Consider the following 25,266-nt stretch of genomic DNA (forward strand, 5'->3'; position numbering starts at 1 on the left):
TGTCCCAGTTTCCTATTCCCTCTCTTACCAGTAGAACATAAAATGAATTTGTTTTCCCCGGCTCAAACTTACTTTTCCATATTTACTTTTATGCTTCTCCCAGATTTCAAGGCTCACCTCACATTTTGAAAACCTCTTCTTCATCTTAACGCTATGGACAGTGAGCTTTACCGCAAGGTCTGCAGCGTACATGAACTTTAACTGGGAAAATGCACATATTGATTGTTTAGAAAAGGTCATGTACTTCCTCAAATCTACCTACTACCGTATCTATCTAGCTATCTGTTCTCAATTTCATCGTATACCAGCTATACTTTGTTCTGTTTTGGTATTTTCTATTTTGGTTTAAGCTACTGTGACTTCTGCTGACACAGTAGGAAAGAAAGCCCGTCAGTCAGCACTATACGTGGGGGCAAGACCGATTATCGACGTCGATATTCGACATTCCGACACAGTTGCATCTGCCGTTTTTGTAAAGGTTTTCATTTAACTTTTCAATAGCCTATGTGCATATCAGGCATTGTCAACCATCAACATGCTAATGAATGAAAGCCCGAAAACGTAAAGGGGAAATCTCTTCAGTTTACAATGAAGTTCACTTAGCCTGCGAAGGACTCCACCGAGGTCACTGGCGGGCAGGATTTAGTACGGGAATCTATAATGGCCTGTCTCCTGCTAAAGTGCTGCTATCACAGGAGAAGCATGTAATAGCATGTTAAAGTATAAATTGCTCAAGTGAGGCCCCATTAGATTCCTATCAGGAGCCCATTTCCATTAGTTCTAAGGTGCATTGATTAGATCCCGGCAAATATGTTGGATCAGCGTTCCTACTGACTCTGCAGCAACGCGTGCATCCCAGTGAATAAGCGCGTTGGTAGGTGTGCGACTTTTATCAGGAGCTTCGATAAACCCTTAATCGGTTAATTGATTGCATTTGAATCGCAGGCTTCGCTTGCCTCCTGAGACTCAGGAAAGACGGTAGACAATTTGTTACAATCTGTGGACGAGGAGAAAGTGAGCTAATACATATGTACTATAGTTGTAGCCAGGTGTATTTATAGTTGACATGATCCACCCATGAGAAATATTGCACACGGTTGACCTGTTGTGATGAGATTTAAAGCAAAGCTGGAAGGTGTTTTGACACGTTGCCCATTTCGCATTCATGACAGTTGCGTACCTGAAGGACGGTTTGTCCTTTCATGGCGCTCCATGATTCATTTTGCGTGCACGTTCTGAGTGTTTATGTACGTCTACATGCATGGAGCGCCTTAAATGTCAGCAGACGGGCTACGGCCTGTGGCTACAGCCAAATTAAGTCTCCTCACCTGTTTGGGGCTTTTGAGGAAGACTGTGTGTGTCACACTCCTGAGGGCTGATGCCACGCTGAATAAAAGCCTTCTTACCACACTCTATAAATAATGTATTAATTTTGAAAATGTATGTTCCGTCTAATTGACATGAACACACTCCATACATGGCAACTTAAATTAGTGACACACACCCCTGCAGGCATCACTGGTTGCTCGACATAAATTCAACACGGCAGGTGAAAATAATATTTATAGATATTAGAGATATTAGGGACCAATTATCGTCACGGCCTTTTATTGGCACCGAAATTCCTTATTTTGATGAATCTCCATAAATCTAATGGCTAATAATGCACCGAATCAATCCAAAAATCTGTTAACTTTAGGGAATTATTTATTGATGTTCTGTTACCTATCTAATTGAATACTAAATAGATTGTAATAGAGCTTGGACATACTGCACCGTTTGTTTTTGTTTAAAACTTGTCTGAAAACAAAAAATAAATGTGAGCATTTTGCATATTTTAACTTTTGAGAGACTTGAATTAATTATAAAAATTTATAAGAAGATATTCACCTTTTTTTGTTGTTGTTTTTGGACGCTTCCTAAACTTTTTATTCGAATTTTATAACAAAAGATGTATTTATGTCATCAAAATTATGCATAGGTATAAAAGATGTTCGATAACCAACTGCTGAAAGACAGCCCAACAGTTCAAAGATTGCAATTATTTTAAATGCCAATATTTTCCATCTCACTGAAAATGACTATCACCACCAAATCTCAGTTATTTGCCCTCTCGACCCCCTGGAAAAAAAGCAAATCTCTGAGAATATACTATTTTGGTTGAAACTTTGCAATCAAAAATGTGCTTGCTGGTGCCTATCTCAGCTGGCTTTGGGCAGTAGGCAGGGGCTTAGGAGTGCCCGGAGAGAACCCATGTGGGCTCAGGGAGAACATGCAAACTGCTCACAAAAAGGTGGGAAGAGCTGATTTTGAACTCTGGTCCCTGAACTGTGAGGCAGACGTGCTAAGCATTGCGCCGCCCTTCTCAGTCAATCAATAAAAAATAGAAATGATGAATAAAATATATTTGTCATGTACACAATGCATACAACAAAGAAGAACTACATTTATCATCTTTTTGACACGAATGAGCGTCTTATAGATCAATATCCTGAGCCTTTTGTCATGACGCAAAAGCCCCAGTCGGTCAGTATGCTCCTCCACATCCACGTTAATGATCTTCTCTGGGACTTACTTGGACATTCCACTTTCCTTCCAAGGAGAAGTCACAGAACTCTGGATAAGGATTGGCCCACAGAGAATACATGACCTTATTTCCATGTGTCACTGTGATATAATAGCTTTGGACATTGCAGGGGAGGTTCTGACGGTTTTAAAAATGTTCGCATTTCACCTCTGCGCCCGTGTAGATTGGCTCTTGGAAATGGAGATAATAAGGCAGCAGAAGACGGAGAAATACTTTCGATTGAACCCTTTCCAGAGTGCAGATAAAGCCATAAAATTTGAGAAACCCAAAGATCGTTTTACTTCACAAGGCTCCACACTGCAACCGCTTCATCCGCAAACGAAACTTTACAGAGCGCTTGTGAAAATTTTAACCTGTCGAACACTGAGTACATAAAAAAAGACTGTCCAAAAAACACGCAACAACATCACTCCTCATGCCAACGGCTTCTTGCAAAGGCCGACTTCAAAATAAACACGTGAAACAATATATGGACGACAATAAAATCGAATTTTATTTTGAAGTTGGCCTTTGAACGGCCAGTCAATTCCACAGTCAATTACACTGTGAATAAATGGTTCAGCGCAAGTCTCCAGTGTTAGCACAATATACCTAATATGTTGTCCCCCTGCTGGATTCAAATGCCATCAGACATACAGAAAAAAAAAAAAAAAACTACAACACATCAGCTACTATGGCCACAAAAAACCCTGTGCGGTGCGACCGACTGTAAAAGTTGGCAGCCCCAGTGCCCCCAGTGTAAAAGTGAGTGTAGAGGCCCGCTTCACATTCCGTGTCTACATTACCTGTACTCGCTAAGAACGTCGTAACAGAGTATTTCATTAAGGTAAAGCGCTTTTGATAATTAACCAAATTGAGCGAAAGCAAAGTGGGCGTATCTCTGAGACTTGTGTGCAGTAATTTACTGGAAGTACATCACCTCCTGACACTTGGCTAACGAGATATGAGATGCTTCTAACGACCACTGAAAGCTTGCAAGATGATTCTGCGAACTGCGACGCATCATCAGCACTACATGTGAGCCAAGTTCGCAGAAATTAACAGAAGACAATGAACAATTTGCTACCTAACAGATAATCATTGCGGTACTCTGTTTCACTGAGCTACATTCGTTTGTCTACGTTGTCGAGTGGGGCATGGCTCGGCCTGTCCAGTTTTTACCTCCCAACCGGCGGCGCTCTGCGTGGCAGCAGCCTTCATCGGAAAGCACCTTGAGCGCCATATGTTGGAGAAATTGTAGAGGTCAAAGTTGAGGATAGCAGAACAGTAGTGAGGTTTGCTTTGGTGGGACAAGCGTTTAAAGTAGAGTTTGGGATGCACCAGGGACCCCCTCAAAGCCCCAATAAAATGTAAAGATCCTTACATTTTTAAGAAAATTCTATAAAATATGAAAACAAAATTCTGGGTATCCTTAGTAGACGATCGGGGACTTGGTACTTTTGGTTCAAAGATGGGAGACTTGGAATCGTAACTTGAAGGCTTGGACTTCCCTTGGACTTTTGGGTCAAAGATGCGAAACTTGACTTGGAGTCGCAACCTGAAGACTTGGACTTCCCTTGGACTTTTGGGTCAAAGATGTAGGCCTTGGAGTCATAACTAAAATACTTGGATTTGGCCGTAGAGACCGTCGGTGCCCATATCTGAGTATTCCTACTTAAATGCGGTTTCTGTCTGAATTCAAGGTCAAAATTCAAGCTTAAGGTTTTATGACCGTTTAGAAGCAAAGCCAAATACGATCAAAGTAGGCACTCACACAGTGCCCGGCAAAAGATCAAAAATAAGTAGTTAACGACTACTCCCAGGTGTGTAAACCAGGTGAGCAGAGAGGAGGAAGAGGTACCTAACACAGGCCAAGTTCTCAATCGGCTAGACAATCATTAAGCTGACATGCGGCGACGGAGATAAACATGTTGCTTCGCTGCAGGAGGCCTTCATTAGACTCGCCATGTTGCTGTGCTCATGGAAGCTCTGGGATCTCTGGGAAGATTGATTGTGCCGGACCACAGATCGGGGAGGAGACCTCCCCCACATGCTGCCTGCGGTCCAAACCCAATAGTGCTCTGCTAGAGAGGGGCTTAGGGACCCCTACTCTACACAGAGGCAATATCACCTGATAAATTGCCTTCTCTGGCAGGATTACACATCACGCGTTTCCCCAATGGTCTTCCCCATGAGCTTTTGGGTTTCAGCAGTGTGGCAAGATATTACAAGTGGAACAATTTGTTATTGAAATGGACAAGCAATGATGGCCTTAAATCATGTAGTATACAGGAAGTTCCATCATATTGAGCTAACAAAACAATCATCTTATTTTCAACACCTAAAAGCAACGGAATCCATGGAGGGTTGTCATTGTCTTCTCAGGCAAAGCTCAATTCCAATCAACAGGGGAAAGGGATTCTGAGTGATTTGTGATGGAAGCTCGCACGCCCTTTTAATGCCTCGCCTTTAGAGAATAAATGTGAAACAGCTTTGTTTCACGAAAGTAAAGTTGTTCACTTTCTCATGCCATCGTGTCTCATACAAAATCAAAATCAACAACTTGCCTTTAGATAATAGGTCTCAAATTCCAGTCCTTGAGAGCCCCAAACCTGTATGTTTTTCTTACTCGTCTTAAACACACATGATTTAAAGCTCATAAGTAAGCGCTACAGGAGATAGAAAATAATCAAGGTCATTTGAATCACGTGTGTTTAAGAGGGAAGCATTGAACACATGCACAATTGTGCCTCTCGAGAAATGGAGTTTGACACATTTGAATATTCCTCATGGATATGAAATGTCATTGCCTCAAAACTTTTAGTCTACAGTACATTAATACTTAGAAACAATGTTCCCACTTCAATCAATCATCGTATTCCACAAGTTACCGCCTCACTTCCTCTCTGTTCCTCGCACACCGGGCTATCTTCAAATAAACCCGCTGTTGCATGTCTGTTCCTTCATGCCTCAAAAGTTACGGGCATCATCGCAACCATCAGTGAGAGGTGACATTGCTCTACAGAAATGATTCTGACAGATACCTGACACAAAAAGTAAGGGAAAAGTCCAGGAACCATGAAGCTATAAAGCCAGGGGGACAGCTTTTTGGGAGACTCGAGTAAAAAGTTCAAGTTCACGAAGAAAATTTGAGTTAGGTATAGTTAGTTTTGTGAACATGTCATTTCTGTTTATTTTTTTTTTCAAATTTTAGTCATATTTTCTTGGTTATTCTTAACCTTTATTTGTAGCTAGCCTCGTTAGCTTACGTGGCTAAGCTTGCTAATGCTGCAGAGAGTAACTACGCCGGACAGTGTAAACAATAGCTTTTAGCTAAGAGATTAGCTAAAATAAAGTTAGCTAAGAGAACGTCCTTAGCTATATCGGTGAATTGCAGCATCAGAAGGCCGCCATTGGTCTGATCCTGTTCTTGTTTCAGTATTCTCTGTCTATAAGCACCCAAGCCCAATCATTCGGGCAGGACTGATTTCTTCTCAAGGTCTCGGCATGAAAGCCTGCAGTCGATCCCCTTGCAATTCCGTAGGTGTCAAAGCCGCCGCTCTGTCTGAAATAATTAGAACTTTCATTAGCATTGAGGAGCATGACCCTATTCGTTACCTGCTTAGGGCCTCTGTAATTGGCGGCAGCGCTGTCAGCGGCTCGTGTCCCTTGACACCAGTCACAGTGATGTCCATGATAGGTCGCGAGACAATGACTTCACTATCAGGCTGCTTTGTCGATCCGGCTTTTGAAGGTCTCGTCTCCACCTCTCGCAGCAGTCACCGAGAATTAAAGCCTGGTGATACATCGTTCGGTGGTTCCATCCGTCAAACTCTCAAGACGTTGACAAATAAAAGGAGAACTCTCTTTTTGAAACTCTGCCAGTGAAAAACTTTTGGAAACTTTTCGCCGGCGTGGAAAATAGCAGCGACATCATCTCTGTGCTGCCGATGTCGTTTGGCATGCGGCTCATTCTTGAGCTCAATCTACACAAAGTTCGCTGATAATAGCAATGTTTTTGTTGTGCTGATATTCTTGGATTAATTGGTTCTTTAGAGAAGAATATTTACAATGCTGCAAGCCAAGATGCTGTTTGGGTATGATCTAATTAAACATAAGAGACAATGTTTGGAAGGATTCATTGCTACTTCCGCATGTTTAATAGTGCAATCTAATTAGTTGATGAAAGCTTTTAGCTGTCCGATATATGTGCGCTGCTTGGCCACAGCTTAGTTATTCATTAATATAAGAGAAGTTCCTGTGAATTTCGTGTGTTGGTAATTATGTCCGTTTTTTTGCTTCCCTTAACTGAATGAGTCTGCTTTGGCAAGATAAGAGGGGGGTCAAGCTTGCCAATCTTTCGCAGAAAGGGATCAATAGGGATGTAGGATGCTTTGAGTTGTTCCCCTCTCTAATAAAGGATCTTTTAATTGGGATTTGTTCCCCACGGCACCTAAAGCCACTAAAAAGACTCTTTTGACAGACAATGTAATCACTTACCTTCTGGAAATGGATCAAAGAAGCCACAATGCCATCCGTCAATTAACCTTTATTATGCTGCGAAATATATAGATATTTTTTAAGTCCTTCAACATCAACATCATACATACAGGATGTGTCACTAGCATGTGTAATTCTAGAACGGCCCTCGTATTAGGAACTTAATAAATTATGAATATTCCACATATCCAAGACATTATCGGGACTTAACATTTTCTGAACTCTGTCGAATATTCACTGGCATGTTTCTAGTCGAAAGGGGTGAGTCTGAAGGCCAATGCAGATTTGCTTCAATAAACCTCCCTTGACGCTCTGGTCTTGTCAATGATTCAGTGTTAGGTTTTGACAAGAAGTCAAATCAATGAGCATTCATGGTATGTTCCATTTGAGAGCGTTCTGCAGTCTGCCCGCTTAGTGATATGGCTTTGGGGATCAGTGCAACACAAACACACATGTAGCTTCTCCTAGTGATGTGGTGTGCATAGGGAACAAAATGTCTCCGGCGGCAAGACGAGATACAGCGTAACATGCAACTTCCCAACTGTAATGGTACTCCATCCCACCCCCTCTATGAAAAATAAAAAACGGCCAAGAAGCATCACTCCCCCCATAAATAAAGTGTGTGAAATGTTTTGTAAAACTGGGAAGTAAAAACAAAATGTTCCGCACGTTTGTCTACGAGTTTAGTAAGGTTTTTGCCTAACGTCCTTATATAGTGACAAACGGTGGTTTCCATTTACTCAAAAGTGATTTCTTTCAAACAAGATTGTGTATTAGGGCTGTTTGATTGCTTCAGATTCCACGTTGGCATTGAGCGTGGGACTGCTGCAGCGCCTGCTTTGAGGTCACGGTCATTTGAAGAAAAAGAAATGCACTGTGGCCATGAAGTAGCGAGGGATCACTGTACTTGTATAAATAATAGAAGTTAGGCTACGATCTAGTGACACTTTCAAAAAAAAGTTGATCAGAGCCCAATTTAAAGGTACTACATCCAGATCACCGCCAACCGTAGCTTACAAGCAGTGGCTAGTATATCCACTGTTATGGAATCCCCGCATAGATTGAGTTACTTTTTGGCTTGTCTTTTATTGGATCTTTTTCTGTACTGGGACAAGACTGAAAATGAAGAAAACGTCTCGTGGGGAAAAGGAGAGTTGGATAAGACAGTGCCGTTGATGGGGTGAAGAAGGCTACGGTGTCAGATGGACGGATAAAACGAGGCGAACACACCATGTACAAAGAGAGACCCTGTTGTGTGACCGTTGGCTTGACACAATCGGCATTCAGTCAACGTCAAGTTCTTTTTCTTTGGGTTTGACTTTCCCGCAGCAAATTACAAACCAAACCTACAGCAGCTGAGCACACACACTTCCACATCTGCTGGATGGAGTAAAGCGCCTGACAGCTCAGTGAACAGAAGCACTCCGTGCTCGTTGGTTTTGGCTCGAGGCTATGGCAGGTGCCGCACGGCTGTGTGTGTCTATACGCGAGTTAACAAGGCTCACACACTTATTTTTCTGCGCAAACTTTAAAAGTTATGTCATCAAATGCATTATTCCTGTTAGGATTGAGTTGGAAATTCAATACCACTGTCTACACTAAATTACTATTTGCTCACTTTTAGCACGGGGAGTTGTGCGGTGTTTAATGGCATTTTGTACCATGACAACAACAAAGCCACCATGTTCCGCCATTATTGTTTTTTGGGGTCTTTCCGCCCCATTGAGTGCAGAATTATAACGTCCGTCCCATGTTTGTTACGTCCGAGTCACAATTCAATTAATTTAAATATATTTCTATTAAAATATGAAGCCACATTCATTACCGAGGATATCAAGAGTGATACCGGTAAGATGTTTCAAAGCAACGTGTTACTTCAAAATGTGGCAGTTGCTTTCTCATTAACCTATGCTAATGCAATTGTAAAATCTTAACTACAGCTAGAATCCGTACAGAAACACTTTCAGACCTTAAATGTGAACAATGAAATGAAAAGCACGCTGTTTTTAACCTTGAAACCTTTTCGCACCTCTGCGAGCCCAGAAACTTCAATAAGTATAAATTTAGTGCTTCAGTGAAACCCACAGTAGAAGAAGTGAAATCTAATTTGGGTGCGACTCCCCAAGAGAGGTTAAGCACATACTATACGAGACAGAGAAAGAGAATACATTATTCTGCAGAACATTCAAATGTAGCACGGCTACGTTGCAGGCTGTACCCGAGGGTCCGAACCCCCACCGATAGGGAAACGTCCCTCAGGGAGGGAAAAAAGCCAAAGGGATGAAAGGAATGGAGTTGTGCAGTGACTGCTACGCGATTGTATGCAAAATTAGGAATTGGCATGAAGAGCAAGCGAGCACGCTCAGTCAACATCCTCCGTCTATCAGCGGGATTATGCCATCCCCTCTTACATAATGTTGGATGTAATATTCATTTGGGTTGTTTGGAGCAGTGCAAATAGGAGCTGAAGTCTAATGCTTTTTCGCTTTGTGCATGACAAAACATGCTTTAACAGCTGGCTCGTTCCATTTTCATCAAACTTATTTTTGGCTTAGTTTGTCTCCCCCCTATTTGTATTTTTTTTTTAGGCGTTTTCATTCCGGCATTGTTCACTAATCACCCTCGTTTAGGGAAGGACAGAATGTCTGGCTGAAAGTGGTTCCAGCTTAAGCGTTTTTATTTTTTATTTCTACTATTATATCACCTACGCTTCAGTGGTCTTTCGTTGTTCGAATGTGAAGCCTTTCATCGTAACAGGCTTCAGATCACTCAATTGATCATTTAAAATGTATTTGATTTTGTGCGTGGTCTTGAAGCAGCCATCTATTTCGATCTAAATTCCTTTTTCAGTGATGTACCGCCTGTGAAATATGTTTTTCCTAATCAAATACAAGGAGTACACCAGTGCAAAGCATTTTAATAAATAAAAACATAGACAACATCAAATAGGCAAAGCTTAGCCTTTTGGGAAGCATTGCGTTGGATACGGATGGCATTACAACGGGTTTCATTGTTTGTCCTTTTCGTTTGGCGTGATTAAGGTCAAAGTCGTGCGCTTTGCCATGATTTTATAAAGAGAGAGAAATATCATGGATTGGAGACAAATGCGATCAAAGTCACATTAGCATTCCGAGAGATTCCACCAATCAATGCCGCGTCCCTGGGTGTTCAGTCAAAGGCCACTCATTACCCGAGTACTCTGCAGATGGGTTTTCATAGCGCATGTTAAAAAAGAAACCAACTCTCCCTGAGCTTTTGTCAATACCTTGTCATTTTTTTTTTTTAATTCCTTGTTTGTGTGTAGTTTACTTTTTTTCGGGAGGGGGGGAGGGTGTTCAGTCTCCTTGGGAAAGGTACAACGGGTTGCTGGGGGAAAAAAAAACGGAGGCTCAACTAACCATGAAGCTCATTAGAGATGCTCGGAGCATAGTTGCTGCTCTGTTGCAGCGAACGGAGTGGATCAGGGTGTCGGGAGATGTGAGCGCTATGCATCTTGAACTTTTTGCCTTAGGAGTTGCTTTAAGATCATACATCTGAGATGGAACCTCACGGCAGAGTTTAGTCACCTTGCGGGGGAAAATGGAGTCATTACTGAAGTCGTTGGAGGAAGTCTAGCCATTGCAACGTAACCACAAGTTTGGGGTGTTTACTTGGTTTAACCAGGATATAACACTGTTATATCTAAAAAAAAATGTGAGGAATATGAGAGATGATGTACTCTTCACCGCTCTTTTTGGTTGCTGTGTAGCAAAAACATATTAACGTGTATGTTCGTATATTTCTTTTGCCCTGTCTTGTGCAATCTTGGATATGAATTTTAGGATTATAATTCCCTTAAACAGACTGAAATGGGTGTCTAAACTAGCTTCCACAGTCTTTTTTTTACAATATTATTAATGAGTGCAATACGGTGTTTCACCTTCCCGCGACGTGCGGTCAGAAGAACATAAGCGGGAAAGCACTTAAGTCGATGGGAGGATACGCAGCGTGCCAGGTAACGCCCTCATTTTCGGTTCGCTCCGCCCAGAGCGCATATCTGGAATGAGGATGCATATATGAGACTTAAGTCGATGGGAGAATCAGCACAGCCGTAAAAGCATGCAGCTTTTATGCCTTTTCCTTCTTGTGCGCATGAGAGACAACAGGCCTATATAGGCAAATGTGCCATATATTCTGTCTCTGCGAGTTATTCAGTTGTGTGTTTGGGTGAGTCATTACGACCTGAGGGTACCGGACAGTCAAGGCAACAACTCATGCAAGCGCTGGCCCCCTCGGCCCCCCGTGGGAAGTGAGGATCCACTTTTCCAACGAGACATGTCTGCTGCTGCTGGAGTCACCTCAGGGAGACCGGGCAGAGGCGCTCATGTGGAAAGAGCGAGCGAGCGATGGAGAGAGAGAGAGAGAGGGAGCAAGTGTCAAGGGAAATGTGCTGAAGTGTGATCTAAAAGTACCCCCCCCCCCCCCCAGTGTTAACACGTGGATAGGTCCACCAAGGATGAGACAAAATATCAATACAGAGCAGTATCATGTCTTTTGTGATAAACTATCAGTACACATTTTCACGTTAGTTTCAGTCCATAAATACACGACCAGTCAAATGTTGAAGCGCTCAAATTCCAGTGATTATTATGTCAAGAAATTCTTATTCCATTATCCACTCCTTAAAGCTAAGAGAAAATACCACCAAGTGCAACATTACTAAACACAAGGTGCCTACTTTGAAGAATCTTCTGTTTTGATGAATGTTTCTGCCTTTAATTTCGTCATTATTTAGAATTCAGGAACAGGAGTGTAGTGTATTGTCTATATTTGTTTTGTTATTGGTTAAACAGAAAGCAATGGTGGAGTAAATATGACTGCTGCTGTTGCATTCCGAAATCACTCGGCCAGCCCTTGACATTTCGGGGGGGCTATTTGCTATCAGTGTGCCAATCTCACTCTTTAATAACAGTTGAGCTATAAAATAGTTAAGTCTACTCCAACAAATTTTCTGGGTTCTTCTGTACAAAGCTACCCATTTTTTCAGGGTTTCGTGTAACAAATTACCCACTTTGGGTGTTGGTTTTTGAAAAACAACTTGAGCCAAATATTGAGTCAGTCCCTTTTTGACCCAAACATTGCTTTATAGTTAAACCCCACTTGATAAGTAGCATGTTTTTCTAGTTTTCCCTTGCATCTATTTTTTTTATAATAGCTCTTTAAAATGTCTGATGAAGTCTGCGGAGACTTTAAGTGACGTGTTTGAATGAGTAGCTATGTCTTTAGAGATCTCAGAGGGAACGTCAAGCCCCAGCTATTGATTGATGTGTGTCTCCATTGTGCAGGCGAGTGACTGGGATTTAACTTTACGTCCATCAAACACCTTGCCTATAAATTTAGCACTTCCCGCACCCGTGATGCCTCGCGGCACGGTCTAAATAAGCTAACTAGCTCATAGCCTCCATTATCACAACCGATGTCATTTTTACAAGCATTACATGCAAAGTAGGTTCCAAAAAAGGGATGGTGCTCGTTTTCAAGGGTGGCTAAGCAACATATGTGACTTCTGTGGAATTATGCGGAGCATCCTCTAATTTTACTGTAAAGAAACAAATCTGTAAGATTATGATTATTTCTTATAATTTTTTAACTCACCTTCACCTTTTTCTTGCATGATCATACATAATAAACATCCATGATTCCCAAAGGGTCATTTCCTGCTTCAAGGATACCAATTTTCCCAAATGATCCCTGTACCATGAATGGATTTGACATCTGACAGGTCTGCTGGCTATAAAGACCACTATATTTTATTTTAATGTCTTTATTGAGTTTTAACGACATCCATCCCTCAGTGATGTCGGAAAGTATCTCTGATAAAAAAAATAAAAAAAAAAGATACTGCCAATGAATTACCTCTGAATAACATGTTTCTGATTTTTATATGACACCAGGATGAATGCCTGGTTGTTCATGCATATTGGCAATATTAAGTAGGTTAGAAAAATTGTTGTGAGCTAGTCAGCTGTGTGTTCAAAGCAATCTGCACCTGTGACATGCATGCATAAATACCTCAAACCCTTTTTGAAAAGGACCAAACCTCCAGCCAACCGTATATTCGATATACATAGTTTGAAAAAAAAGAAGAGGAAAAAAAATACTGCATATTCCTTCACCCTCGAGGCTTTTTAGTTTCCTGCGTGAGTGCTAACACCTGCGGCTCCCTTGACAGCAGCGTAACCTTAAAGCAACTTTTCTTTTTAGAAGGTAGCTGGTAAATAATTGATTCAATGAAAACGTCAGGTAACAAGCCCAACGTTGGACTGTGTGGTGCTGGAAACAAGGTCAACGCAATTCCAAAATGCTAAAAAGAATACTGCAAAAAGAAACAAATGCTACTGAATATTGATGTGCTATGACAAGTTTTGGGTTTTTAACTTGTGAATAGGTACATTTTGGATTGTGTGTTTGAAGAAAAAACTACTATTATATTGTGGCACTTCCTTCCATTCATAGACTTTTATCAGGCGGGCTTTGAGTAACGTAAAGTTAACCATGAGTGCACAATCAAGTGCTTTGGTCTTCGCCAGCGTACCGAACAAGTACAGTGGACCCACGGCATACGAAATTAATCCATTCCGGAGTTGGGATCGTAAGGCGAAATGGTGGCTTGGCGGGCAATAGAAACCTATGCTAATTAGCTAATGCGTGCAAAACCCCAGGTAAAAACATCGACATTTTATGTACATATTAAAAATTAGTAACAAAATAGTATAGTAAGTACTACTTATGTATATAAATAATCTCGTGAATATAAAATACATAAAGGAAAAATGAAACTTTATTTACGTTTGGAGTGACGTGACTTAAGCTAGTTATGGCCATATTCCTGAGCGAGGATAACGATACGGTGTTGTTGGTGCTGTAAAGCGTAAAAAATGCCGTAAAGGGGGGGAGGTGAAAAAAACGTAGTATTCCACTTCACTATGTGGAAAAAAAAAAACGTAAGCCAGGCACGCCTGAACCCAGGGGTCCACTGTAACTGAAGTTCGTGAGTGACAAGTGACACAAGTCATCCATAGCTCACTAAGAATTTTCCTCAGAGATAGTACGGATGCAGTCCGGTCTGTATTTAAGATCCTTGGTGAGTTTGTGCGCCATCATAAAGCATGACGAAACAGAATTCTCATGTGATTGAATTTTCTTTCTTTTATCACCTTTTCAACATGGCGACCGTGCCACTATGGGGGTTACTTTCACGATGAAAGCCATGACATGATGAAGCCCTAAAATAAAAAAGTGAGCCACACACAGGCTTTATGTATAATAGATGCTTGTCTTACTGAGGAGCATTGCTGATGAAAGAGTGCGCTTTGAACGTGCGCACAGATATACAGTGAGCCAATCACACGACTTCATTGGCAGCTGCCCTCCCACCCTTTGGGGGGCGAGGTGTTCATCAGCCAGAAGGGTCACAAGTGGGTTGTTTACATTTGGTGCATTTCAATTGATTTTCCATTCTTTATACGTCTACTGTGTAGAGTTACCTTGATATTTACACAATTTCCGCGTTATTAGTCACCGCGCTGTTACTTTTTTTGCTTTTCGTCGTGAGCCAACATTTCCAGGTCCGCATGACTTTCAGATACGCCACTGCTAGATGGCGGCAGAGAACGCCACAATACGTGCCTTGCATTCCACTTCTCACTCACAATTTCCGACAAGTCAATTTAGTGACAATTGTCACAAAACAAATTCAACTTATTCGTGAATAATTGCATTTATAGTATAGGCAACTTTGTTGGAAATGCAGTTATAATCTTTGTAAAAATGACATATCAAATACCATGGAAAGACAATGTCACAGATTTTGGACTAAAGGTATATATATATATATATATATATATATATATATATAAATATATATGGTCACTATCACAGATTTTCCGAGTTTGGAACGTATTCCCCTTGGTGATACCTCAAAGTAATTTCTTCAATGATACAGTCCACTTTAGAATTTTCATTTTAACGCCTCATTTTAGTACGCAAAATTTTACTGATTTCTCAGATGAACGTGCTGAATTTTGAGAGGGTAAATACTCGTCCTTGCAATATTCCTCATGGATTCTTAGAAGGTGAGGACACGTTGAGGATTATTGCAATGCAAGTAGCGCTGAAGTGAGGGTCCCCAGGGATGACTGCTAATGTTACGTGCTTTGCAGTGTGTTTACGTACAAGCCCGGTGGTCCCAGTGCAATAAGCATCCTATTCATCATCCGCCTTCGGCGATTGCGGATTGCTGCATCTTGACAGTTAAGCCTCGGTAATTAATCCATGTTTATGTAGTGTCTTAAGCTAAGGGAAGGAGAACTTGTGCAACCTAGACCTTCTCAATATTACTGAACCGCGGCGGATTACACTGGAGCAGTCAACGGTCAAATACATACAGCAAAAAGATGAACCTGGGTTGTAAATATCACATGCATCAGCTTTCACGTTAGAGGAATGTCAAATCATCACACGGGTGACATTTAACACATGCGTCATGAAGTGAGCAGTTCAACAATTAAATGTCAACTTCTCTGACGTGTCACCCCGGTTTTCGATGCCCATCTTTGATTTTGAGGGGATGTTTTGGATTGTGAATCTGTGTTATTCCCTTTGAGCTGCCGGTCCAGTCTAATCAACAGTCTTAAGGCCACTTGATTGGGGGTAGGGGAAGCTTGTCCTATGAAACCATTTTTTTTTTTCAACATCCGGAGATATATGCATTTGAATTCAAGGTAGCTGTACAATATCCAGTATACACAAAGAAATTAAAGGCATATTGAGTCAATCCATGTTACATTATACAAGTTTTAGTTCACCTGAGTTCATCTCAGGGTTGGCTTGTGGATTTTTTTTGCGCATTAGAGAGGAACACTACATCAAAATTTAGTCTACTCATATTGTGTAAAGACACACGGCGATGAAAGCATGAGAACAAAGCTCAGAGAGATGATTCGTGCGCAGGATGCATTATTAATAATACGCTCGCAATCTCAGCACTCGGCCCGCCGGCTGAAGAAGTAGAGTCGATGAAAGCGCGCTGTGATACGGCCGCTTCATTGGCCATCCTGACGCCCATTTTAGCCGAGCCACAGGTGCCCGTTTTGCAGGGCTCGGGGGGACAGCGGGACTTTAGTTTTAGCATGGAATGACAAAGAGCTGTGTATATATATATATATATATATATATATATATATATATATACACAGTATATATATATATGTGTGTGTGTAATATAGATATGAAAAATCTCACCAGTGGGAGCAAAGGTCAAAAGAACTTAAACACACACAGATAAATGCACCAATTTTATTGTAAAATGTCACAGCTATGTGCAATTCCCTTATGAAAAGTACATGTTTGAATACTATGCAGACGCTGTGCCCCCTTTTTGTACACACAACCCTAGAATCACATATGCCAAATATGTAAGTAGTATCCATTTTGCTCTCTTGACACCTCTTTTTTTTTTTTTTTTGTCAACATAGTTTGCAGTAAAAAATGTTGAGTGTGTGCTCCTAAAATAAGAATCGTAAAATAAATACAGTGAATGCACAAAATCAAATCAATTTGGTCCTATTTCATGAACTAACAACATGCACACACTTCTTTGCAATCGCCACTTCATTACAGTTGACAAACATTGAATAAGCTACAAATGAATGTAGACTATTTAACCAATGCGATAAGTGTTTCTTGATCATTTGACCCATCGAGACTGAGGATATAAGTGTAATGATATGTTTGCAGCGCGAATACATAAATAGACAAGTTGCAGTGCAAAGATCACATCATTGTCTTCAAATTTCAATTTTCAACCCACTCCACAAACACTTTTACCAACAAAAATGATATGTAGATTTTTTTTTTTTTTCCCTCTGTTGCCATGCGCCAGTTTGGCAATTAACTCTGTAACATTATAAGTAGGAAATACAGCTGAAGAGCATTTGTTCGAAGTTAACGTTATGATGTTTTGGACAAGTGTGGCATCGCAAGAACATAGAAGGTCAAACGTTCAATTCAAAACATGTACAGGAAGATGAAAATGATGGCCTACAACCTCATGTTTTCTTCTATTGATTTTTCTGGAGCAGGAATTTGATTCCGATTTTTTTTTTGACCTGGAAATACGTATCATATACAATACATTTATAACATCTTTGCGTTTTATATATATCTTTTGTTCAGAAATGTATTGTTGCCTTTGGAGGACATTATAAAAAAAAAAAAAAAAAACACTGATAGGAGAAAAAAAAATGCTTCCCCACCCTTGCTGAGGTTGACAAATGCCTAGTAAAAAAAATAAATGAAACAATGTCCCTGGAAACTTTTTTTTTTCAGAGAGCCGAAGCGCCATTAAAACAGTCACATTTGCGTAAACAAGGACAGACCTCGGTGAGAACATCGACCACCACATAAAAAGAACACAAATGAAGTTAGACTAAAGCTCCATCGACATACTGACTTCAAAAAAATGCACTCTTGACAAGAATGCATTAAACCTTTTTTTTTTTCTTTTGAAGACTATATCAACATAACGTACAATTTATTTCAATGAAATAAATACCATGAACAAATAATAAATATCCCACCCTTGGATTATTCTATGCCATTAAATAAGTCTAATATACTGTAATTTTATATAATGCGACAAGCTGAAATTACAAAATATATATATTTATATAGACCCTTGTCATTTTTTTTATTTTTTTTTAAGAAAAACTGAAGGGTTTTTCTTCTCATAATTTATATACATCAGAATGTGATTTACACGCGCTCTTTTGTGAGATTATTGATGTCATCTATCAAAAGCACCCCCACCCCCCCCCGTGCCTTCAGTGCGTTATATATTACATGACATTATACACGACATTTACAATGCTTTCATTATGCCCCCCCCACCGTAGCACATCACCATTCAAAGCAAAAGTAATGGAGAAAAGGAACTTTCGGTTCAAACAAAACACAAAGCGAGAGATGCTCAATAATAAGGCTTGCACAGCTGTAAAAAAAAAAACAAAAAAACAATAATATCAAATGCAAAGCTCCACCAAAGATTCTCCCATATCTGCACTGACATCAGCTTTGGAATGTTTATTAGTTTCTCTGTGATGGCTGCGGTTTTCTCAAGCAGTGAAGGGCAAGCACACTTAGACTGAAAAAGCTTTTCTTGCATCTCTCCTCGCATACACAAAATGCACGATGGAAATGCTGGCTTTCAACGGGAAATGTCGCTTATGGTATGTTGGAACCTGTGAGCCGACCTCGTCACCTGGATGTAAAGATATTTCAAGGTTTTTTTTTTTTTTTTTTTTTTTTTTTTCTTCATTGTCTGCAATTAAAACCCTGAATGATACCCAGCAGTAGTTGAGAAACAAAATGCATGTATTTTTTTTCCGGCTTTGAAAGGTGCATGCAATAAATATAAACACACTATGCGATTGTAAAATATTTACAGGATTCGTACAGTTGTCCATAAACTTTGTTGTCAACGCTTTTGACTGCACAAAACATACAACATGGTAGACACTTAATAGTGCTATCGCATCGGTCAAATTAAAAGTCATTTAAATTAGGGATGGGCATTGTAATCGATTTTAATTGGTAATTTATTCTTTCAGTGCCATGCGTTACTGGAAAAGGAAACCTCTAGAAGGCCAGTATATTTACACTTTATTTTCACTAACCTTTTAGGGCCAGCAGAATATTCCATCCAATGTCTATGTAAATAAGGGCGCTGCCATATGAAAGAATGACTTCCATTCTTCAGTTTGAATTGATGTAGGTAATAGATGTGTTGTAAGTGTAGAAACGCTCAAGTATGAGCATTATTTGGATTTCAAAATGGATAGGCTGCAACCAACAAATCTGTTTCAGCTACTTTGTAAGTAAAACATATCCTAACTTTTGAAGGTGGAAGACCTTTAACATGTTCAGTACATCTTTCTTAAAAAAAAAAAAAAAGATAACGGTAATAATAATGGGCTCTAGGATGGCAGCCATTGAATATTTTGGCATGAAGATATTGATAATCCTTTTGAACAGTCAGATGTTGGGATTAAAATTAAAAAAATATATTTCTTGGCTACGGAGCAAAAATGATGACAGAAGACAAAATACATTTCCACTTGAGTTAGCCTTTTGTCTCAGATGACTTGTTTAAGTCTATTATTGCCTTTGAAAAGTGATCTGACAGATTTCGTTGGCCTATATGGGGCAGTCGAGTACTTCTAGTCTATAAAACTAGGATCATCTAGTGTTGGTCACCATTCCTAGTGCTGCTAGCTGCTAACACTGGTAGCATCTTGGGCTGCTGGACACTTGCGTTGGAGCCGCCACTAATCGCTGACAACACACTGCCAAAATTCCTCACGATCACAAACTGATTGTTTACTTTGTTACTAAATGTCTCCCCCAACCCTTCAGGGCAGCAATGACTTTTGCACCTAGGGCACACCCAAATGAATGAATGAGAAACAGAAAGGTTCTGTAACCAGACTAGGAGTAGCTTTCAGCTGGTGAAGGTTCTTGTCCTCTCCTCGCGAGTAAAAGGCCCTTGTCTTCCTTCTGTTAGTTGTTTATTGAATGTTCTCGGTTGCTTGAACGTAACAGTTCATAATTCGCATAATTAGCTATTGAAATAGACTTTAGGACAACGTAGAGTGGTTGACAACTGTGATGAGTAAAGTGAGCCGTTACACTGCGACCAGATATATTTAAAAATAAAAGTGCTCCAAGGAGTTGTTATTTAGGAAGGTAAGGTTTAAGTTGAAGTTGGTCTACTGGCCATGTTGGCGGCCTATTACTGTCCTGTGTAGCATGATCACTTGTCGTTGACGAATGAAATGCCTTGAGAATTACTTGAGGACTCGTTTGACACCTAATTGGTTCATCGATCGATCAGCGTCGCATATAAAATGTCATCAAACACCCATCCCTAATTCAAACTCTTTTAAAGCGGTTGGATTCCCTTCGTTTCAGCACTTCATATTCATTTGTCCACAGAAATAAGTCAAACCAAATGGGGCGTTGGCACAGTGAACAGAATATCACGCAGAGAAGAAATAATTCGAATGGGCGTTTCTCAATCTTTTCATGCCGCTTAATGTGATGCTACAGGATTTGCCACGTCCGCCGCGCCTAAACTGATGAATCCGATCCAATGACGAGGTTGAGGAAGGGAAGTGCGCAAATCAAAAATGGCCGCGTCCCGCCTCCTGAAGAAACGTCCCGCCCGACGTGATAAGGCTGGATTTGCGCTCTTAGAGATAGAGATAGGAGACCCAGTAGACCAGGTTGAAGAGACCGAACGCGGTGGGGAAGAAGATGCGGGCGTACGAGTCAATCTTGGCGATGCGGATGTGCAAGCGGCCGTGTCGCCACGCCCCCGAGCGGCAGTCCTCGAAGCAGCAGAAGAAGCTGGTGCAGTCCTTGCCGTCCAGGCACTCGTAGCCGTACTCCTCGTCGCGCTCCTGCATGTGCGTGGCGTTGTTCATCTGGATGGCCGTGGCCGAGCGCGGGCGGATTTCCACCGTGGGGGTCTGCTTTTGAACAGGAAGACTGCAGTTAGCGCCTGGCGCCCCCCCCCCCCCCCCCCCCCCCCTCAAACTGGCAGTCTTAGTAGCCATATAGAAATTTCGTGTCTCAAAAGCGATTTTATTTAAAGAAAAGGAAAAAAAAGAGGGGGCGACAAACGACATTTCGAATTGAGGGAAAAAATGAAACTGCTAAAAAAAACAGTTCAATCAATCAATCAATCACTAGACTAGAGATGACTAGAGATACTCGAACCCGAGTTTGACAGATGTCAATTTTTTTGTTTAGATCATTAGTGGAGAACTGCGGGTTGTGCAGAAAGTTTTGAAACATGAAACAGTTGCACAAATGAACTGTACATCTATCACGTTTTTGGTTTATCCAACAAACTCCAACCAAAGCAATAGTTCACTTTTGAAAGTTACGTATATAAATTCCTCCAAAACCAAGTTTCGGAAAAAGCAATCGTTTTATAATTTAAAAATGTGGTCACAGCGAGAAGTCTTATTTCATATTTATAAAACCTGACAACAAATGCTTAGTTCTCACCCAATTCCATTTGATTTATGTTTTGTGTATCCATACTACAGATTATTAATTCTTATTAGTCATACTAACTATAATCACATCGATTTACGTAGAAATACATGTGACATCACAGCCGTGGAAACAAAACGGCCTCATGTTTCAAACTCAACTTTCAGATGAGATATCTTTCACAAAGTATTATAATTCATATGTTAGAGAAAACAATGCGTGCTTTTTAATCAACATATTCCCCTTTCTTATCTACACCTTATCCTCTGTAAGTATAATCCACGAACTTCTGCCACTATTTGAGGAAATACGGTAGGACAAGAAAGGTCAGTGTCTGTCATTGTCAAAGGAGACAATGAGTATTTGAATATGCCATTTTCATTCACTTTTTTATCTTAAAAGTCATGCCCCTTTCTGTTGCATAAATTGGGATCCCAGCTGTTTGGCAGATTAAACGCTTTGGCAGCACTGGAAGGATCCACGACCTTCCTGATAAACTGAGGTGTCAAAGCTGCCTCCTAGAAAGACGCGGCCGTGTCGAGCATCGCAAAAAGCTCACGTCGCCGCTTCCCGTCAAAAAAAAAAAAAAAGTGGCCCTTGCTCTTTGTGATTTTGTTCTTTGTGCTCCAGTGATAACACGGCAAAAAAAAAGTGAAAATAGACTCTGCAGCAACATTGCTACGACGCTGCGAGCATGCGTCTTTAAATCAGCTTAAAGTACTTGAAGTTGACAGATCATTCCCTACAGCCTCATTTAGCCCGGCGCTTGTGCACAAACCCGTTGTCCCTTTTGAAAACGACACATAACCCCGGATCAAAAACAACATATGGTTGGCTTTGAGCACTTGAGTCAGCATTTTGAGGGGGTCCCAATGAACGGACAGTATGTGGATTTAATGAGCCGGATTAAGGCGAGCAGGTTATGACTCGGTTCTCAAAGGGGAGCGGCTTTTAACCGGAGGCGGCGCAAGGAGTTGAAGCTCAAGCATTAGCCACGTCCCGCTCAAGCCGGGCTGCGCTGGCTTGGTGTTAGCAAACAAAACAGAAACAACCCAAAACAAAGGAACGGCACAGTGACGTTGGCAACTTTAACGGACTGAACAGTAGACAACCTCTCAGGAAACAAGGTGCTGAAATATTTTCATTCATCAACCTTTTGACAATAAATCCCAGGGCTTGGATTCACACTCCCGTTGGCCTGCAAGTCCTGGCTGGACCGCCAATCTAATGTACAAATGTCCCTTGCGTCTTTTGTTACTGCACGATTGAAATGATTACAACTGGGATTCCCCAAATATAGACACACTTTTTTGCATGTGTAAATTTGGTTTGTTGCTTGCGCCTTTCTACCTCAGGTGCTTTCCTGTGTCTTACCTGATATTTAAAAGCACTTTTGTTTAGACTCATCACATTGTAGGGGGTTGTCTGTTTCAGTCTGTTAAGGCTCTGCTGACTCAGTAGGAAGTGTCAGGTTAAAAAGCCCAACGAACACAGAGGTAAAGTTTCACTGGCAGGACGAGAGGTGGAGGGAAAAAAAAGGAAGCTTTTGCAGCCGCGCGCCGCGGTCAAGACGACAGGAGTGGAACAGGACAGAGGGAGCCAGAAGCAGTCCAAGCTGGGCCTGGACTTTTAATGTTCCGTGGGGTACAGGATCAGTGGGATGCTCATTTGAATTGTTTGGAAAAAAAAAAAAAAAAAAAAGCTTGAGTCTGGCTGGCTGGCTGCCTCCGCACTGTGCACAGCGGAGAGCACCTTTAAAGTCATTTTTCTGAAATCTGTTCATCAAATGAGGAGGAGTTTCATTGAAATGCAGGTAGGATAAAGAGGGAACCGATAAATGCAATATTTTGCTGTGGAACAGACAGAAAAGCAGTGTGGTGCTTAAGGGCTCAAAGAGCCCCAAATGCAGCAGAGACATGCAAGTTAGACACAGGCAATATACCTTGGAGGAAAAGAGCCGGAGGAGCTTTTGTCCAGACAGGAAACAAAAGAATGTGAGGAATTGAATAAAGAGAATAAACAACAACAAACAGAAAACCAGACATCAATAACCTGAATCCAAAAGAAAACACAATATAATGCATGGAAATAACAAATTCTGCACCGGTCAGAATGGAAAGAGAAGAGATACCGCAGAAAGACATACATAGTATGACAACACATGGGGGAACGCGTGGTGGAATATACTTACTGTATTTTTCAGACCATAAGATCCACCCGATTATAAGTCACACTTTCACTGAACCGCCCTATTTTCGGAAATGTCCATATACAAGCCGTTATAAGACGCGTCGTGCTTTAGGGGTGAAAAAAAGGCAGTCTCTAATATTGAAAAATTCTATGTATCGGGCACACTGGGTTATGGGGTGCAACTGGTTATAATGCATAGCATGTTATAAGGCTCACCATGTTATCAGGCCGGGTTATAAGGCGCATCAAAATAAAGATTGCACCGGGTCATTAGGCGATGCAAATAAGTCAAAACTACTCAAAAATACTCTTGATTGCAAGGCATACTGTGAGTTTTTGAGATTTTATGTACGCCTTATTGTCCAAAAATTGTTATGTTTCAAAGTACTCTTAAGTGTTTTTTTTTTTTTAACTATTCAGTGGTGGCTTTTCAAAATTGTACAATAGAAAAATACACAATGCACATTGTATTGATCATACTGCTAATGCTGCGCAGTGGAAAAAGGGCATTCACGTCATAAATCTTGATCTAGCCATACAATAATGTATTATAAAAATCACCTGCTGTAAAATGTGCGATAAATGCCAAGAATGTCACCTTAATCAATCATATGCAAAAAAAAAAAAAAAAAAAATCAAGCCGTAATGGTGACTCGTATATGCTCTGTGCTCAGAATGTACAACAATCTGTTGGGACAGGTCAGCCTGGCTGCATGATCTCTTGATGGATTCAAGGCTCGGCTGAAGCCAGCGCCCTGACATGTGACATGGGTCTAAATTACAACTGTAACAGATGTGCGGGGGATTAGGCGACGGTTTGAGCTTAAGGCCTAGCTCACTGAGTAAGTCGAGGTGACAGTGATCGGGAAGATGCTCCCTTAGGGATACTAAGCTTTTTTTTTTTTCTTTTTTCTCCAAGGATTAAAGTCAGCGTAGTACTTTGGGGGAGGGACAATGAATATGTCATTGAACTTTAACCTACAGTGGATATAAAAAGTGTTTAAGCGCCTTTTTTGTGACATAAATAAAAAACAATCATTTGAATAGTTTTTTATCACTCGTATGACGTACAGCCCTTTGGTGGCAAATGCGCAAATATACGTCTTTCAGAAAGGGAAGGTAAAAATTAACCAGAAGCTGAGGCAGATTTGAGTATTAATGACCCACATTTAAATTCGGCGTACAACTGCCTACATTAAAAGTACCTAAAATGTCAGCTGGCGTATAAGCTTTGTCCTAATATTTTTTTTTCATCCAACAGCTGAACATTATTTGAGTTCAATGCGAAGTACTTTAAATGGTGGCGGTTGCTTGCTAACGCGGTCCCATCGTCATTTATAAGGGTGTGTACACTTGTGCAAAAATATTTTCAGTTCAACCAAAACAGAACGGGGACATACATTTAGAAAGACACTCACCGGGTTTTTCTTCTTCTTATCCTTTTTGGCGCTCGGCTTCCTATTGCTGACAAAGTAGTGCAACGTGCCGTATTCTATTAGTGCAGCGAAGACGAAGATGAAGCAGACGGACACAAACAGGTCCATGGCTGTCACGTAGGAGACTTTAGGAAGAGACTTCCTGGCTATGGTACTCAAGGTGGTCATGGTCAGCACGGTGGTGATTCCTGGTAATGACATAATATCAGCTATCAGCTGTTACAATCATGGCGGTTACAGCAAGAACCACAATCTGAAATAGATGGCAGAGAAAAGATGGGAATACCATATTTTTTGGAATATATATATATATATATATATATATATATATATTCAAGGACCCCCATTCCAAATATTTGTGGTTAAAAAAAACATTACGTTTGACAACAAGTATATTTTTTACTTTTCAGCTGTACCGATGTTTCGAAAATAAAAATTGCCAATTGCTAGACTCCTAAAAAAAAAAAAAATGAA

At 40.8% G+C, this 25,266-nt stretch overlaps 1 protein-coding gene across 3 annotated transcripts in view; it reads right to left on the reverse strand.

Moving 5' to 3' along the window:
- Positions 1-16,388: 16,388 nt before the first annotated feature.
- The window catches only part of gabrg2 (gamma-aminobutyric acid type A receptor subunit gamma2), a 39,043-nt gene continuing 30,165 nt past the window's right edge, over positions 16,389-25,266 (reverse strand). Inside the window, exons 8-10 of one of the 3 annotated variants that reach the window (XM_088440310.1) lie at positions 24,775-24,980; positions 23,109-23,132; positions 16,389-20,637 (exon numbers count right to left, since the gene is read on the reverse strand). In XM_088440310.1, the coding sequence (XP_088296436.1) occupies positions 20,356-20,637; positions 23,109-23,132; positions 24,775-24,980 (512 nt within the window). In that variant the 3' untranslated portion in view covers positions 16,389-20,355. The remainder of the gene's footprint in view (positions 20,638-23,108; positions 23,133-24,774; positions 24,981-25,266) is intronic. The other 2 variants (XM_088440311.1, XM_088440313.1) reach the window with 2 other exon arrangements.

The sequence above is a fragment of the Hippichthys cyanospilos genome, chromosome 18 (assembly GCF_059441005.1).
Source record: "Hippichthys cyanospilos isolate Australia breed blue-spotted pipefish chromosome 18, RoL_Hcya_1.0, whole genome shotgun sequence".
Lineage (NCBI taxonomy): Eukaryota > Metazoa > Chordata > Actinopteri > Syngnathiformes > Syngnathidae > Hippichthys > Hippichthys cyanospilos.